Source organism: Vitis vinifera, chromosome 11 (assembly GCF_030704535.1).
Source record: "Vitis vinifera cultivar Pinot Noir 40024 chromosome 11, ASM3070453v1".
Lineage (NCBI taxonomy): Eukaryota > Viridiplantae > Streptophyta > Magnoliopsida > Vitales > Vitaceae > Vitis > Vitis vinifera.
In genome coordinates, this window is record NC_081815.1 from 7,292,806 (window position 1) to 7,310,791 (window position 17,986).

General features: G+C 31.8%; 1 protein-coding gene across 1 annotated transcript; it reads left to right on the forward strand.

Annotated features, from left to right (window-relative positions):
- Positions 1–255: 255 nt before the first annotated feature.
- On the forward strand, positions 256–7,416 carry LOC100250723 (uncharacterized). Its single transcript, XM_059740781.1, has 5 exons — positions 256–884; positions 2,036–2,072; positions 2,312–2,548; positions 2,640–2,687; positions 6,723–7,416. Exons 1-5 carry the CDS (start codon positions 586–588, stop codon positions 6,978–6,980), a joined length of 879 nt encoding a protein of 292 aa, XP_059596764.1. The 5' UTR covers positions 256–585; the 3' UTR covers positions 6,981–7,416.
- Positions 7,417–17,986: the final 10,570 nt, after the last annotated feature.

Genomic DNA, 17,986 nt, shown 5'->3' on the forward strand with positions numbered 1-17,986 from the left:
TCTTTTTCCCATTTTTGCCCTCTCTTCTTAAAATCCTAACTACCTTCTTTGTTTTTCCCTCCAAATTAAAATTATTGGTGGATGTTTTACATGACTTTACTCATCATTTTTTTATTCATTTCATTTTCAATCCAGTCTACAACATTTATCGTTATTGGACTGAAAGGGTAAAACAGACATTTCATGTAATATAAAAAGGAAAAAAAAATTAAAAATTTATATATATATATAAAAAAAAAATTTAGAGGAAAGGGTGGGGGGCATGGTGACTTTTGTTTGTCTCCAGCAGTTCCAGCTCACCCGCTTAGATCGGATCCAATTTCTGCCACAAGCCCCCTTTTCCACTTTAATTTCCTCTGCCGCCACTTGTATTCTTGGATTGCCTCTGCCACAGCATACCTCCAACCTTTTTTTTTAATTTTTTTTTCAATTAAAAAAAAAAGAAATAAATAAAATAAAATAAAATCTTCTCGTTTTCCCGGTATTATAATTTTCTCTGAGAAAACGCAGGAAAATATCATTGATGGCCTGAACCCTCATTGATTGTGTGGCGTTTGCGTAGAGTGTTGAACTGGGTTTGCTTTAATGGGCAATGTAACGTCGAATGTTGCTGCGAAATTCGCGTTTTTTCCACCAGACCCACCAACGTACGATGTGATCAGAGAGGAAGACGGGAGGCTGGTGTTCTCCGGGCTCACCGCAGACAAGAACGTGGATGTTCATTTGCTTGATACCAAGGGTGGAAGCAAGATTGTAGCCACCTTCTGGAGACACCCTTTTGCCAGATTCACGATTTTGTACTCCCATGGCAACGCTGCTGACCTGGGTCAGATGCAGGAGCTATTCATTGAGCTCAGAGCTCACCTCCGTGTCAACATCATGAGGTACTTTTTCTCCTTCAATGTATTTCTGGTTCCTTTGTTTTGATGCTGTTTGTTTTTTTTCATCCTCTGTGGTCCTCAGGGAGTTTGTGATTCTGATTTCTCATTGCTTACTAGGGTGTTTGAGATGGTTTTTTTTTTTTTTATGTTTTTGGGATTGGTTGAATTCCTATTTTTTTATTTTCGTTGGTGTGTTTCTGAATTTTATGTTGTGTTATGGGGTCCTGATTATGTTTTTCCTAAGCTTTGCTTTGGTTTTTTGGCCTGTTGTTGGAATAATTTAAATACTTTTTCTTTTTTCAAACTATTTGCTTGGTTTGTATTTTTCTTTTTCTGAATTTTTCGACAACCTTATAGATTTCATTTACGTCCGTTATGGATTATCTTCTATTTGGATTCTTTTGTTGGGATATATATTCTGTTTTTGTTGTTCTATTTCTTACATTTATGGAAACAATTTTACTTATATAAGTTCTATTGATGGAAAGGCCAATCTTTTGAAGCCAGTTATGTTAAGTTCTTGTTTACTCATCATTGATTTAATAATAGTTTGATGATTGTCTCATCTTTGTTTTGCTTGGCATGAAACTTGGGGGAAAAAAATATAGAGGAAGCGAAGAAAAATCAAAAACTATTTTTGTAAGTCTCTTTAAACTCATTTCACTTATATTAACTAATTTTAAAATATATAAATTTTTGAGGAATTTTAAATATATTAAGATTTTTTTATTTTTTATTTTTTGTATTTTTCATGGGAAAACCAAACATGAGAAAATACTTTCCGGGAACCAAAAATAGCCAAAGAGAGAAATAAATAAATAAACAATAAGGCCTTTATGACTTCATGTTAATTTTGGCAATTTTGGGTCTGATGGGTTTTATTTAAATCAACTGATAGATTTTTGGATAGATGCATTTAAACAACCTGCTTGATTTTTTATTTTTTTTTAATGTTGTCTCTTGATGTTTTAGCGGATGAATATCATGAGACCACACTTCTTTTTTTTACCAGATGGTCAATACCTATTTGGAATTTGTATTCATTTCATTTTCTTTTTCAATCACTGACAATGTTTTTGAGCTGGGTTAATTCTGTTTTCATGGTTTAAGGACCATTCTTTTTTATTCACTGAAGTTGTTTTGCTGTACTGCAGCTATGATTATTCTGGATATGGGGCTTCCACTGGTAAGGTAAAAATCTATGAAACTAATTTGCATTTGAAGTTCTGATAAATAAAAAGTTTGCATTTGAAGTTGTTTTGTTGCTTGGAAAATCTAGTTGGAATTTATCTTTAAACGATTAAAGAAATTAAAAAAAGAAGAAGAAAGACATGGACGATAGAAAATGGTCATAGTGTTGATATTTTATACTGTCCTTTTTCTACTTATGTTTCTCGTAGATTGATGTGGTTATGCAATAATTTTGATAGCCATCTGAGTTCAACACATACTATGACATAGAAGCTGTATACAATTGTTTGAAGAGAGAATATGGACTTAAGCAAGAGGATGTGATTTTGTATGGCCAATCTGTTGGAAGTGGACCGACATTACACTTGGCTTCTCGGTCACCAAAGTTGAGAGGTGTTGTTCTTCATAGTGCCATCCTTTCAGGCATACGAGTCTTGTATCCTGTAAAGATGACATTTTGGTTTGATATTTTCAAAGTAAGTTCAACTTGGCTTGGGTCTCTTCTTTTATTACATCCTTTAGTTTCTTGGTTTTTTGTATTGAGGATTTCCTGTGTGATATTTTCAGAATATAGACAAAATACGGCAAGTCAACTGCCCTGTTCTAGTAATACATGTGAGTTCCCCTTTTTTTGCAGCTGAATTTCTTTTTACATCTATAGTTTTATATATATATGTACATTTTATCTGTGGGGCTTACTGCCAATTGATAGATTGAGATATCTACCTGTCATTGTTGGAATGGTTAGTTATATCACTTCTTTAAGTCCTCCTGTAGTCCTGTTCATAGCCTTGAAGTCATCATTAGTTCTGTTCTTTCTTCAAATGCCAAATGGGTAGTCTCAAATCCTTGAGATGTGAACCATGATTTATCGTGTTTATCTGTTTGTTTTTACGTGTTCTACATAATCTATATTACACCCCCAAGTCCTTTGATCTCAATATTAGAGCCAAAATCCTTTAGTCTTATAGTTAGAGATCCATTTTTAGTTTGGTTCAATTTCAAAATGCTTTTTCTGAACTAGATTGTTCTCTTCTTCTTCTTCTTCTTCTTTTTTTTTCCCTTTTTTTGAAAATTTGAAAATGCATAATTTCATAGTTTTCTTATTTTCTCCACATGGGATATCCGTGTGTATTTCTGTTAATGAACATATATTGTAACAATATCAAATCTTCAAACAGAAAAACACATTTTCCCAATTCTTTTCCAATGTTCCCTTGACTGCATCATATTGTATGGTGACTGAATTTCTTATGCTCATTACATGTTGGTTTCACCTGTAGCACATTTCTTTTAGAATTTTGAGTTTCTTTCAAAATTTTCATTTTCTTTCCCTTTTCTGAGATATTTTATATTCCTCAATATTGTTTTAGGACTGTACTGTGCTCATGCATACTGTGAGTTACATGCATAAAGCTTAGAATTCGTTCTGACCCTTTTGTTTATGAGAAACCTATTTGTTTGCAACATGGACTTCCTTGGTTAAAAACTTATATATTGTAGAATCCTGCTTCCATGAACCGGTTATGCTATTGTTTTTCAGCACATGAGTGTTTCCCTAGGAAACAGATACAAGGTACTGTTAGACAACCTTGTATGTTCAGATGTGTAGACAGGGTTCTGTTTTCTTGTTTTCTGTACATGGAGCATATGGAAACTACGGAGGACTCAGAGAGAGTTATCTTTAACAGTCAAATACTAACCTTAAACCACAATGGGAACATTTTCAAGTGTCAAACCTAGCATCTGAACTGATCAACACTTATCATATTGATTTAGTTACTGCAATCTACCAATTGATCGGTGTGAGCAATTTCTGTTCCCATTTCCCTAAAACCATCAGCTGCTTAAGTTCCTAGAGAACTTGAAAATTAATCTCATAGGTTTATTCATTATTTGATTTTCCATGAGTAGTCAGAATTTTCATACAATTAAATTGAGTGGCTCTTGAAGCCGGCTTTCTTTTATCTTTTATCTTTTTTGTTTTGATTTTATTCCTGTATCTATCTTTCAATTCAATGATATAGATATTTGTAATCAATGACGGTGTCTGCAGGTGAAAAAGAACATGCATATGCTACCTTTTAGCGTCACTTCACTTGTAAAAGAGTGGAAGTATTGAATCATTCATATTAGTATTAAACCTTTAACCAAATTTCACTATGGCTGTGCCTAATTACTGTCAATGCTGGGCTCTATTCCTTCTCCATTTGCCTACAGTATCTTCTGGTTTAACTTCTCTCTAGTATCCTCCTGTCCATTATATTCACTAAGTTTACATATCCATGAGAGCATCAAACAGATGTTTGGGCCTGACCGTTCTTGAATCTTATTCAGTGATCAAATCATAAAAATTATCATGGTTGAGTGAATTTTTTACCTATCCAAGTTGCATGCTCAACCTTTTAATGCTGACCCTGTTTGATGATTCACCCACTCAACCACCAGGCTACTAAGTGATAGGTCTCAACCTTTTAAAGAATTTTTCTGACAGCTCCGATGTACATTTGAATCTGCTAGCCAATTGAATCCAATAATATTTTTGTATTTCACTGTAAGTTTTTATGATCCACCTTGTCATTCTGATTGATTTGATGATAAAAAGGGTCACCCTTCTAAAGTTTAGCTCAGACTGGCTAAATCTTGGATTCGCCAAGACACCTGCATCCTGGATTTCTGCGTGAAGAATATTGTCATGATTTCATTGCTTGTTTTTCATATCAATTGGCTAATTTAGACGTACTTTCTGCAATCATTCTTTTCTGTCATTTTCCTGATGATTTAGGATTCTCTAGAGCCTAATTTGAACTCTGATCACCATAGTTTGAACCAAACCCAGCCTCATCTGAGGCCCAAGTTGAGGTAATGAAACAATTTAATCTAGTAACTGGGCTTACTAATTGTTGGAGTACATGATATATATTGTGAGCCTCAATCCTACAAGCTTAAACCTTTTAGAAAAATTAGTTGTTTAATATGGTTTTAGAGCCTTGTTTCACTAGAGACCATGTGCTCAGCGCTCACTGCAAAATATTTATTTTCCTACTTCATCAAGCCCACAGGTAAGCACAAAAAACATGGTATCAGAGCCTCATTTGATAGAAGGTCATGTATTCGGCCCTCAAAAGAGGCTGACTATGGGTGTTTGCGTACGAGCTTGTGTCTATCTCCACATGCGGGTATGGACACTAAGTGAGGGAGGGTGTAAAGAATATGATATACATTGTTGGCCCAAATTCTACAAACTTCAGCTTTTAGGAAAATTGGTTGTTCTACACTAGTAATACTACATGACTCTATCTTAATAAATATTAATTATAATGTTAATTATTTGGCGGCCTAGTCACTAGCTCAACCACAGTTTCATAGTGATTACCTATGAAGACCTTGGATCTGCTTGATTTTCTTACATGTTGACTGTCTGGGGGAATTTGAAAAAAAATTTGCCTGTGAATATGATGAACTGATACATTAACACGCCCATTGAGACCTATTAAGCAAGTCTATTAAGGAGATTAAAACCAAAAAGAAAAGTTTGGAGCTGATGTATAGATTTCTACTTGTAGAAGGAACTGGAAAAATCCTAAATAATTCATGATCCCTTTAATTATAAAAGATATTCCTTGATCTTATAAGGAAGTCATTAAAATTGAAGTGTTGCCTCATGGATGGAAGCTTCTAACAGAGACCAATACTAATTACGTGATTTTTCACTCGGTAACTCATTTGTTGTAATCGGTGTTTAGAAGGATTAAATGAAGTAAATTGGACTCCAGAAAATTCAAACTCTAGGTTAGTGGCCAGTGGCTCTAGTGAAAAATAAGTGATTGGTTATTGTGACATACATGCACGTGTTGCTAGGAAATGTTGTAACTGCATTAGCATCTGTTTATTGAATCAAAACCAATTATGAAAACATGGTTTTGAGTCAGCTAGATCACCATTCGCAAAAATTAATTGAAGTTTGGGTAGTGACCTTCTTATACATGCCTCTTCTTACAGAAACATTGGATCTTTCCTTTTTAAGTCACTGTGGACCTCAAAAAACTGATCACTGATCCCACCAAGAATCTTGGTCTCTGCTGAGTTGGATCCTAACTTCTGCTGGCGACTCTTAGTTGCCATTTGCATAGGCACTAGAATATTAGTAACTTGGGCTTTATCTTATCTGTATTTCTCTCTGGTTGGTTGCCAGGTAGTTGGCCATTACTTTGATTCCAGTGCACATGTTTTTGGGTTTCTTCTGTTTACTAGTCTGTAGTTGGTACTCCAGAAAATGCTTGCAGAAATTCCCAAGTTCTTGTGTTTCTGTGGTCATTAATATAAAAGTGAAGCATGACACAGAATGAATTGGTGTGCATATACAGCTTATGTCCTGGAAAACATGTCTCAGTATGAAAATAAAATTCATATCCCTTCAATATGATCATATAAAAGAACTAGTTTTTGTTCAAAGAATCAATTTCCTTGTGCTCCAAAGACAAGAATTGCAATAGGGTTCTAATTTATTTCTTAGAATGCTTTTTTTGTATCAACACTTATCAATGCCTGCAATGTGAATGAATGATGTTTAATTTTTTGGGCCACGCCCCTTTTGATTCTTGTTTGATTTATCCACTCTAGCTGTTGTTGATAATGAATCATTTGCAGGGAACAAATGATGACATTGTTGATTGGTCCCATGGGAAGCGCTTGTGGGAACTTGCCAAGGAAAAATATGACCCATTGTGGGTCAAGGGTGGGGGCCATTGCAACCTTGAAACTTATCCCGAGTACATTAAACACTTGCGCAAGTTCATAAATGCAATGGAGAAACACACTGTCACAAAACCTCCCAAAAGTCTTCCTCATGCTCCAAGTATAACAGAAGGCAAACACAACAAGTGCTTGAGATTTGGAAAAAGATAACTAATTCTTTGTCATCATTTGAAAGGTAGTGAATGGAAACAGCTAGTTTCTTTGCAAGGCACATCTCTGGGGAAAGTAATGCTTGCTTGCTCAGTACCCTGTGTTTGGTAGTGAAAGCTTATTTGGGCTCATATGTTTCTGAAGATTGTGAACTGATAGGAATCACATATAGTCTGTTTGATCCGGATCCTGTTCAAGTAACCATTTTTGAGGTAGGGGACTCCAGTAGTTATCTTTACCATTCATATGGCACAGTGTTCATTTATCAGAAAAATCCTTGACCATATATGCCTCTTGATCTGGATCTGGATTTCATGTATAATTAACAAAGTTTTATGTAAAGACATCCTTTGAGGGGAAAAAAAAACACATATATCGGTTTACTTTGTTCATTTGTTCTTGTCTTAATCAATTGTTTTTCTTCGGTTTGCTTCTCCATGTGATGTTTTGGTGCAGTAACTGTAATGATTCTCCTTCATGCTTGTCTGGGTTTTGCAGTATGTTTCACTTTTCTCATTGTATATATATGATGGAGGAATAAATTGGACATTTATTACAGTGTGGCCTTACATATTTTCTGATGCTGCTAAACATCTTCATGTGAGTGATATATAGAAGAAGCCCAACACTCAAGAAGGTACTGAATTTCATGCCAAAATGTTTCTACTTTGTCTTCGTTTCAGCTCAACAAGGACTGAAGATCCAACAGGAGGCTGACAACCAAAATCTTTTGCTGTCCTTCTGGTTGAATAGCTCAGTGAGTATGTAGAAACTTCAAACATAATATGATGAGTCTTCAAAATGTTTTGTGGGATTCTGAGCAAGAACTAAGCCTAGGCTGAAGGATATAACCTCAACCTATGCTGTCCAAAAATTTAGATCTTTCCACCTTGGTTCCCTTTCAGAATTCAGAGTAGGTCTTTTAGTTTCGTCTTTTAAAGCTCCTTGGATCACACACTATAAGCCCTGTTTCATGCTGATACATAGGTATGGTTTGGGCAAGTAGATAGGTCCAGTGAGTTCAGGTTAGGCGGGGTTCGGGCTGTCAATAGCCCGGCTAGGAATTTAACGCTTAGCGCCCAATAATTTAATTATTATAATTAGATTTGTTAATAAACAAAGATGAAGGTCATGTTTAAAGTGATTTGTTAGAAATGCTTTTACGAAAAATCATAAAGTTCGTTTGATAATGTTTTTTAAAAAACATTTGTAACATAAAAAGCGCTTTTAGAGAAAAATAAGGTATTTGAAAAAAAATTAGGAAATATTTTAAAAAAATTAAAAAATTGCACGTTCAAAAACCACTTGTAGTGCTTTTTGGAAAAATAATTGATGGGTGAATCTCCTTCAAACACTTAAAATATTTCAAGTGGAAATATATAAGTATTCTTAAAGTTTAATTGATAATATTTTAAAAAACCATTTGGCATAAAAAGTGTTTTTGGAAAAAGTAAAGTGTTTGGTAAAATTTGAAAAACATTTTTAAAAAGTTGAAAAATCACTTGTAGTAATTCCTAGACAAGTATTTTACAAGTATTTTTATCAAAAACAATTATAAAGAAAGACCCTTAAAGTGCATTTAGTAGTGATTATATGAAATATTTCTATTATATCTAATACTTGAAATTTTTTATTTTTCAAGTATTAAAAATATTAAAAATATTTTTTCAAATCACTATCAAACGCATTCTTAATTAAAAATGTTTCAAATAGAAACACTTTTAAACACATTTTTAGAGTTTGTTTGATAATATTTTTATGAAGTGCTTTTAAGATTTCTAATATTTGAAAATTTTTATTATTCAAGTTAAAAATATTAGAAATATTTTATAAAATCATCCCCAAATATATTCTTAATGTTTAGAAATAAACTAAACTAGTGCTCACTAGTGTTTGGAAAAAAAAAATTTTGACTTTTTGAAGAATGACTTGTCAAAGTAATTGTACAAGAATCACTTTAAATAATTCTCTAAATTTCAAAAAAAAAAAAAAATTATCAAAAATTTAATTTCTCCGACCAAGTGTTTCTAACTTCTGTCAAAACCACTGTTTAGCCTAGCTGTTAGGTTTGTCCCTAACACGCCTTCACCTCAGTGACCTCACCCAACTTCAAGAATACGAAAGTAGCACTAAAGCCCCCAATGCAGCCATATGGCTGGGCCTGGGCTCTGTGGCTCAAACAATTATAAGGCCTGGAGCATAGACTTTGCAGCGAAGAACACAAAGGCCTAATAGACGCCCCTACTAAAAGTCTAAAACCAAGCAACTTGGATAGCCTTCACCTGTACAGAAAGCTGGTCTTAAAGTCAACAAAACCATGGTGGGCATAAATGTATCACTCCTTTCCTAAAAGAATGGGGGTGTAGGCAAAAAAAAAAAAGAAAAAAAAACACAAGTGAGACAGCCCTACGGCCAACAAATTTCAGCAATATATATTCTGTTGTTGGGTACATTTGCTGTGGCATTTTGACCCAGAAGCCACCCTGTTTGGGGCCAGTGTTCAGAATGTGGACTTGTTCATATTATATATATATATATATCATATAAAACACTCTACAAGTACAGAAAAACTCAGCTGGCAATGTTTCTGCATTCTTCAAGTACTTCATTGCCTCAATAATAAATACTGGGAACTGGGTCTTTGCAAAACAACATAGGACCACCAGCATTATTCAAAAGAAACAGACATCAAGTGCCATTTCTATAAGCTTAAGAAATATATGAATGACAAAGTCATTTAAATCATTGTTCCTTGACAACCAACCTGCCAATATTCAATTCTCTATAGACTTTGTGAGATGAATCTGTCTTCTGAATGATTCACTTTGGCCTCCCCCTTATTGAATTTGTTTGTGGGGCCAAGTTGGACAATTTGAAGCCTAGGGAAACCCTAGGAATGATGTAAACTATCAAAAATTTCATAATCATATTATGAGGTTTAGTAGGGAAAGAAAAATGTGTGTGAACTGGTGAATGTATACATGTCAAAATCAAGGCATTGGAAGCCACCAAATGACAGGGAAATTCCAAGTTCAAGACAAGTTGACAAGATTAGGTAGACTTCTTCACTTAATACATAATAGTGTCATTCTATTTTGACACTACTTTTCCCTCTCCCTCTCAAGTATTACCTTCTCTCTCTATCACCTAAGAAAGTACATAAATTATTTCTCCTTTTGGACAAAGCTTTAGGTCATTGATGAATGCTCCTTGTATCATTCCCAAGTAAAATCATTTGAAAGAAGGATTTTGCATGAAGTTGTCTAATATTACCAAGAAAAACTTTATTTGACTATCATAACCCTAAAATCTTATTTACGAAGGCTCTGATAAAAATCCCAAGTCTACTTATATACTTAGAAATTAAAAATGATAACGAAACTCAATTATATTATACCAAAAAAAGGGAATCTAAATCTTGATGAGAGTTAATTAGTTAAGAGAAGTCTCTGGCTTTCATAGATCTCATAACTTTATAATACATCTATACCGAGATTTCATGGTTTTAGTACTTTTTGTGATGATGATAATAATAATTTTTATTTCTAATAAATATTACCAACCTCAAACATTAGAGTTTAAGGCATGTAGAAAATAAACTAATGAAGACAGTGACAAAAGTCATATGTATTCATATGAAGCAAATGTCCCTACGCTTATGGCCCAATAGATCCCTTGATTTGTATGCAAATCTAAAACCATTTTTAATATCATTGGGCAGTCAAACAATGGCGCCAAAGGTGATGAGAATATCCAAGGACTCCTGTCTGCAAGTACCAGCTGCATACATTTAACAAAGATATTAAAACAAAGCAATGCATAGGACCAATTATTAAGGGCTTGAGAATTTTTTTGGATTCCCTTTAACTAAAAACATAACACAAGAACCTATTGATCGTACAATGGCATCCACATCAACCACCACGCACATCTCATTTGTACAAACTTTTCTTCAATAAAGAGTGGGGTTTAATTTTTCTTTTTAGAGAGTAATGATGGGTGTTTGATTAAAATATGATTAACATGTACATCCACTCAAAAAAACTTTGATTAAAGTGTTCATTAGCAAGGTTGGGTGGGGTTGAAAGTTAAGTATAATCCCTTACGATATGCAACTTCACAACCCAATGAAGGCGCCCTTAACCTTAAATCCCCAAACCACATGGCTATAGTCTCCCCACTATAAATGTAAGTGTGCCCCACTAAAAAGATCAAGATCAGTAATGACCTAATAGGCATTCTAGTGTGAGATGATTTGTTGGCTTTATGTTACTTAGGCATTACCTAATCTTTTCCTCCACCAATCTCCAAAAAGCCAAGCTTCCACCCATTATTTTTTTTTCTTTCGGTTATCTTGATTTTTCTTACACTCCAAAAACAAAAAGATTATAATAGTCTGATCTTGTTATACTTATGTCTGTACCTAATTTCCTTATCTTTCTTATACTTATGTCTGTACCTAATTTCCTTATCTTTCTTCAATAATTTTAATTTAGTGATATACACTCGGTGTGATACCAAATCAATGCCCTAAAATTTTCCATTTGTTATTTGGTAACCCTTATTAGAAAGTCAATTTAAAGTCTCTCTATACTCCAATATTATGGTGCCTCCAATGTGCAAGGCTACCAATTGGAGTCTAAACCATTATGTGGGTTGATTGGAATCCTTTTGAGAGGGGTGGGTACCCACAGGCTCCTTGGGCCAAAGAAAAAACAAATATAGAGTATCATGTGTACTATAATAATGGGAAAGTTATATTAATCTAAGATAGTGTTTGACTGTTTGGTGTGCCAACACTTAATGGAAAATAATAGTAGAGATTTGCGGGGTTGAAGGCATTATTGAATCATGAAAGAACTTTTGGTGATGAGGGCCTACAAATATTAACTTCAATCCTGCTAAAAATAGAAATCCATCAATGGAGGATACAACTAGCTGCAGCACAAAACCTATGGGGAAATCTACAAAAGGGATGAACCCCATCATTGTTTTGACTCTTTAATCAAGCACATCCATTTGCCCTAATAGCAATTCCAGCTTCCAAGCACTTTTGATAAATTAACCCCATACCATTGGTCAAGACATTGAGATATTTTATCCACTTTATCAAACAAATTTTTAATTTTTTTTTTAAGCCACAGAAAAAATATATCTTCAATGTAAATATCAAAATTTGAAGTCATCCCTTCAAAAAGTTATTATGATTAAAATCAAAATTAGGGATGAGAAAGTTTGATATTGAAGATAATTTATATAATCCAAATTAGGTAAGTTTTCTAATCTTAGTAATATTTTCGATGATCTGTATATGTAAAATAGTACTTAAAATATTTAATTTATTTTGTAAGAGAAAACAATTTGTTGAAGTTTCTAAGCCAAACCTTACAAAATTACAAACTTACCTAATGCAAGAATCACCAATTAATTTAATCCATGCATAATCAAAGTAATAAGTTTCAATAAGCTCTCTTATATCTAATCTCATGCCAAAACCTTTTTAAAGTATTTATGGATAGATTCAAGACAAGAATATGCACTAAACCATACCCATTCCTAGGGATTGCATATACTAACTTTCCATTTAAAACCCTATGATTTAATTGATGCCAACAAACCACTAGCATATCCTACTCCAATACCCTAATTGCATTCCAAGATTTTAGAAAACAGTATATTAAGACCCAAATTTATTAGATGACTACAAACAAGTCCATCCATGATAATAGTTACTCTATGAAAATGAGAGATCGACTCCTTATAAAGTGACCATCTATGTTTTTCACAAATCTATGAGTCATTCATTTATGGTACTATCGATGAATTATATTAGGTTGATAATTTTATTTCATTATTGCATTGAATCTAGAACATTATACATTTTGAGGGTTTACTCGTTATAGTCAACTTCAAGGTGCTTGAAAGTCGAATTAATTTGAGACATTATGTCTTAGATATATTAATATATAAGTAACAAAATTAGAAATATGGAGAAATGTATGAATATTGGATGATTATTTTTAAAAATTGGATGGATGTTCAAACATTCTTTAAGGAGTGTCCAAACATCCTCCGAAGATGTTAAAAATCCACATAGAGTTTAAACACCCCTCTACAAGATGTTTGAATGTTTAGTTTTTCATTTAGTTTTTTGACATGACTTTTATGTTTATAAATACAACTTTTGATAATTACATTGTAAGAGCCTTCTTTGAATATCAATCCTAGGTTTTGATATAAAATCCTAATATGATATATTGAAAACTATCCACATGAATTGATAATTATTGTTTTGCCCTACTACTCAAACTTTTAAGATCTTTTAAGAACCTTCTTAGAAGTCCTTTAAGAAGAAAGACATGGTGTATCAATTCGTTACTGTTAACATAGGGTTGAGGTGATCAATTAAGAAACACGAGATGCTACATCAAACATGTGAAGAAAAGATTATAAGCCTTAACTCGTATGGGACCCTTGTGGGTAGGTGTTGATTAGTATAAGATCCTTGCACATAAGTGCTTATGGATCATGTAAAACTAGATACCTTTATATATATATGTTTAACTTATAGTTCTTTACATCTTCAAAGCTTTTGGAAGATTCTATAGATGGTTTCTCCAATATTATTGTATGATAGATAATTTTATGATGTTCTTAATTGAATTATTGAAATTAATAAAAATATGGATATAATTAAACATGGAATACATATTGGTTGACTATTTATCGACCACGCTATAGATAGTTTCATAATAAAGAACAAACTCAAAAGTGGCATTAGAGTAGCTTAAAATATTAAAACGTTAATTTTTTCTTTTTAAACTCCTACTATTTTGATTCTTTTAGTTATGGAATTATAAGAGTTAGAACTTCCATTAGTTATCTTATGTTTTTTTAATACATATAAAAACAACTATCCCATATAAAAGTCTAACATGATTCTTTTCTAAAAATGCAATGACAGCATATTTGGAACAAACTAGAATATGGGTAATTATATCCCATATCTATGGACGAGAATGGAAGATTTAAGGATAAAACTATGCCTAAGAAAGAGCGTGATAAGCTTGACAATGAAGATAGTAAAGTCAATTCCAAGGTATATGATTCTTGATGAATTTAAAAGGATATCAATATGTAAATACACCAAAGAAGCCTAAGATATCTTAGTTGTAACCTATGAAGACACTTCTACTACAAAGTTATCAAAATTACAAAGGTTGACTACCCGATTTGAAAAAATTAGAGTGAACGAAGGTGAGAAAATTTCTTAATTTCACATTGAAGTGAGTGACATTATGAATTGAGAAAAAGTAGAGTCTAAAGCCAAAAGTGGAAAAGTTGAGTTTAAAGATGAGATTGAACTCCAAAATCTCCATGTTTGCAAAAGATATTAAGATTTACTTGAAACTTGAGAAAATGGAAAATAATAAAAAAGACTCAAAGAAAATAAAAATAATATCCCTAGGAACGAAAACAAAGAAAAAAAGCTTATCTAAGTCTAATTAAGTAGAATGCTTTAATTATGGTGGGAAAAGACACATTACTTTTGACTGCCCAAAATCCAAAAAGACTAAAAAACAAGTTGTGAAAATGACTTAAAGTTATTTTGAGTTGAATGGAAATGAATCATATCATTCTTATAATTAAAAGTGATAATAACCCTATCTTTATTGTATTTATTGCCTCTTTAACTACATCAAACAAAACATAAAAATAAAGTCAATTCTGATGATGAAGAATAAGAGTAATTTTATGTTCTGCAAGATGCCTAGAGTTCAATATATCAAGAGAGTTACAAAATTAAATGTGGGAATGTTAAATTTGACAAAATGATTAAAAAAAAAAAAACCCTTATATTAAGTCATCAAAAAAGGTGATATGAATGGTAAAATGGATTCAATTGAATCTCAAAATTTTGATTTGGCCAATAAGATCAAGGAACTAAATAATAACAATCATAACATGCTTGAGAAAAATAAGTTCCTTGAATATAATAACTAAATCCCTCTGTTCTAAATCCGATCAAATAATAATAATAATAAGAGTATAGTAGATTATGTTCCTAATGGTTAAGATGAGCTTTAGATTAGGATTTAGTGAGATTATTTTCAAGAGTTAGGTGACCTCAATGTAATCCATAATCTATGTCTTATCATATTATTGATGTACTAGATTAGTTTAAATGTCCAAAAATCCATATTAGAGTATAAGTCCATTAGGTTGTGACCAATAAAAATTGAAAATCACAACGGCAAATTGACTATGTAAGCAAGGATCAATTAATCGCATGTTGTCCTAAAAGAAGTAACACTTTCTATCAAGATATCAATCGATTACCTTCTTTTCAAACTAGATCAATCAATAACCTCCTTTTCAAACTAATCTTTTGTGAGAGGACTTATAGATTACTCTAATAATCATCAATCATCTTAAGCTATTTTCAACCAATTCCAACTTCACCACCTTTTAAGAAAAAATTATTCAAATGAAAACATTTTATTATCATATAGTGCCTTAAAAGTTTCCTAATCTCATACTATTTGCCACCTAATCCCAAAATCCTACTCTAAACCATAGTGTTGCTTTAGTTCTATGAAGGTTGTGAGACATCCACTAAAAAAATTGGAATGTAGTTGACAATATATTCATTAATCACAATGTTTCTACCTTAGCTCTAATAAAAAAAAATTCTCAAATCAACATGATTTCTCAAATATTTTCCTTCCAATTAGCCATGTACATATGGGCAAAACTTGAGTTGGTTGATAGGAAGAAAAGAGCTTGGAAAGAGAGTTACTTCAATTAAAAATAAAAATAAATAACTAAATAAGAAATAGTCTCACGTCGAATAGAGAGAAATCAACAATTATATGAGTTTGGAAGGACACACATAACCTTAATAAGAGCTTGTTTGACAATGGTTTTAAAAAATATTTTTAATTTTCCTTATACTTGAAAATAACTCTTTTGATAAAAAATTTGAAAGGCTGAAAAAAACTTTCTAAATTCACTACCAGACAGACTCTAAATCAAATAAAACAACCTATTGCTATGTCATTTATTTTGGAAATAAGTTGATGGCTCAACAACATCATACCTTCTTTACCTTCATGTCTCCAACTTAATTGTGGTCTAAAAGTAGCTTTTTGCAACGATGTTGTAATTTTTAAAAAAATAATTTTAAAATATTCAAAGATAATAATTTAAAAACTATAATAATGTATATTAAATTAGATTTTACATGAAACTCGTATTTTGAAAAAATGAGTTCAATATAAAAACAAGAAACTGAAAAGAATAGTTAAAAATATCATATTTTTTATATTTATTTTCCAAGTAGTTATTTTTTATTGATATTTTTTTTTTCAAAAAAAAAAAAAAATCCTTGTAAAACTATCACATGATGCCCAAATTTTTTAAGATTACGTTTTGGGTCACAGAAAGTACTAAAGAAAAAAAATGTTGCAAGAAATAATTTTTTCATGTTTAATTATATTATGAAAAATACAAAAAAAAATCAAATATAATTAAAATTAGTTAAAAAAAATTATTAATTTTTAAATTATTTAATCTTTATATCAAATAATTAAAAGAAGTGAATTGAGTTTGAAACAACATTTAAAAATTAATTTATTAACTTTAAATCTATTATCTATTTTCTATTTTCATTTTTGTCCTTGGAAGATTAGAAAATAAAAACAAAAACAAGAGATAACAACAATAGTTTTAAGCTTCTCAAAATCAATTCAAAATTTTGATATTAGATTAAGGCTAGAAAATAAAGATAACAAAGACTAGAAAATAAATATATAAAGAAAAATAATAAAAATTTTCTCTTATGCATTTTTCTTCAAACTTTTCCCACTTTATTAAAATTATATTTGATTGTTGAAAAGTATTAAAAAAATAAAAAGAAAAAGAATAAAAATATTTTATTATATTTAGATGTTATTAAAAAAAAGATGAGAAACAATTTGAGGAGAGGATGAAAGATAATATTAAAAGATTTTCTCCATCATTTTTCCTTAAATAAAGATTAAAAAAATTAGGAAAATATATTTTCCATCAATTTAATTTTTTTTTTCAATTTTCCACATCTAGCAAATAATCTAACCTTTTTTCTTTCTTTTTTTTTTTCCCTTCATTTTTTTTTCTTCAAATTTTCCAAAAACAAAACCTAGAGAAAAGGCTTGAATACAATAATAAATTATCAATTAATTCCAAAAATTAAATGGAAAGAAAAAAAGAGCAAAAACGTAAGTCAAATTATTGACTTAACTAATAATAAAACATACTATTAAATGAAATTAACTCACAATCACAAACGACAAAATATTAAAATATTTTTTTAATTTATGATAAAAAATAATAATAATAATAATAATTAGATGAATGTAAATCCTACATATTTCAGAAGAAGATGAAATATGATGGGTGGGTCATGGCTGTGAGTGGGCTGGCACCAACCTAGAATCCTAGACATGGGTGTGGTGGGGTTGGGTTCAAGGTGGTCCCCACCACAGGTGACGAGAAAACTGCAAAAATATCGTATCGCCCGATACGAAACATTCGTCGCCGTTCCCTAAACGTCCTTGGGGGCTCTGATATCCTGCGACCCATGTGTCGTTTTCAAAAAAAGCTGCATTTCTTTCTGGTCCTGGAATCTCTTCTGGGTCCCACATTACACCCCTCCCCACCAATCATTTTTTGAAACGTGTCTCCCTCTGTCTCTACACTCTACATGCGGAGGTAGTACCTTTTGGTACTTTTTTTATTTTTAATTTTTTTTTAATTTTTGGACTTTGCTGACCAATCAAACTCTCTTATCCCAAATCCACTCTCCTCCCTCTGCGTGCCCTTCACGCTCACCCTCCTTGGGACAAACTGGGAATTTTAACATCCTTTTACCTTTTTTCTTTAAAATAAAATTTCCCAAGAAAAAAAAAATATTTACATAAAATAAATTTGAAGTCAATGAATTATTTTGATATATTTCTTCAAAT

What these genes read in the sequence shown, in the direction of transcription:
- LOC100250723 (XM_059740781.1), top strand. Translation starts at nt 586, where the DNA reads ATGGGCAATGTAACGTCGAATGTTGCTGCGAAATTCGCGTTTTTTCCA. An exon ending in CTCCGTGTCAACATCATGAG is followed by an intron (nt 885 to 2,035) that starts GTACTTTTTCTC and finishes GCTGTACTGCAG; the next exon opens with CTATGATTATTCTGGATATG. An exon ending in GCCCTGTTCTAGTAATACAT is followed by an intron (nt 2,688 to 6,722) that starts GTGAGTTCCCCT and finishes AATCATTTGCAG; the next exon opens with GGAACAAATGATGACATTGT.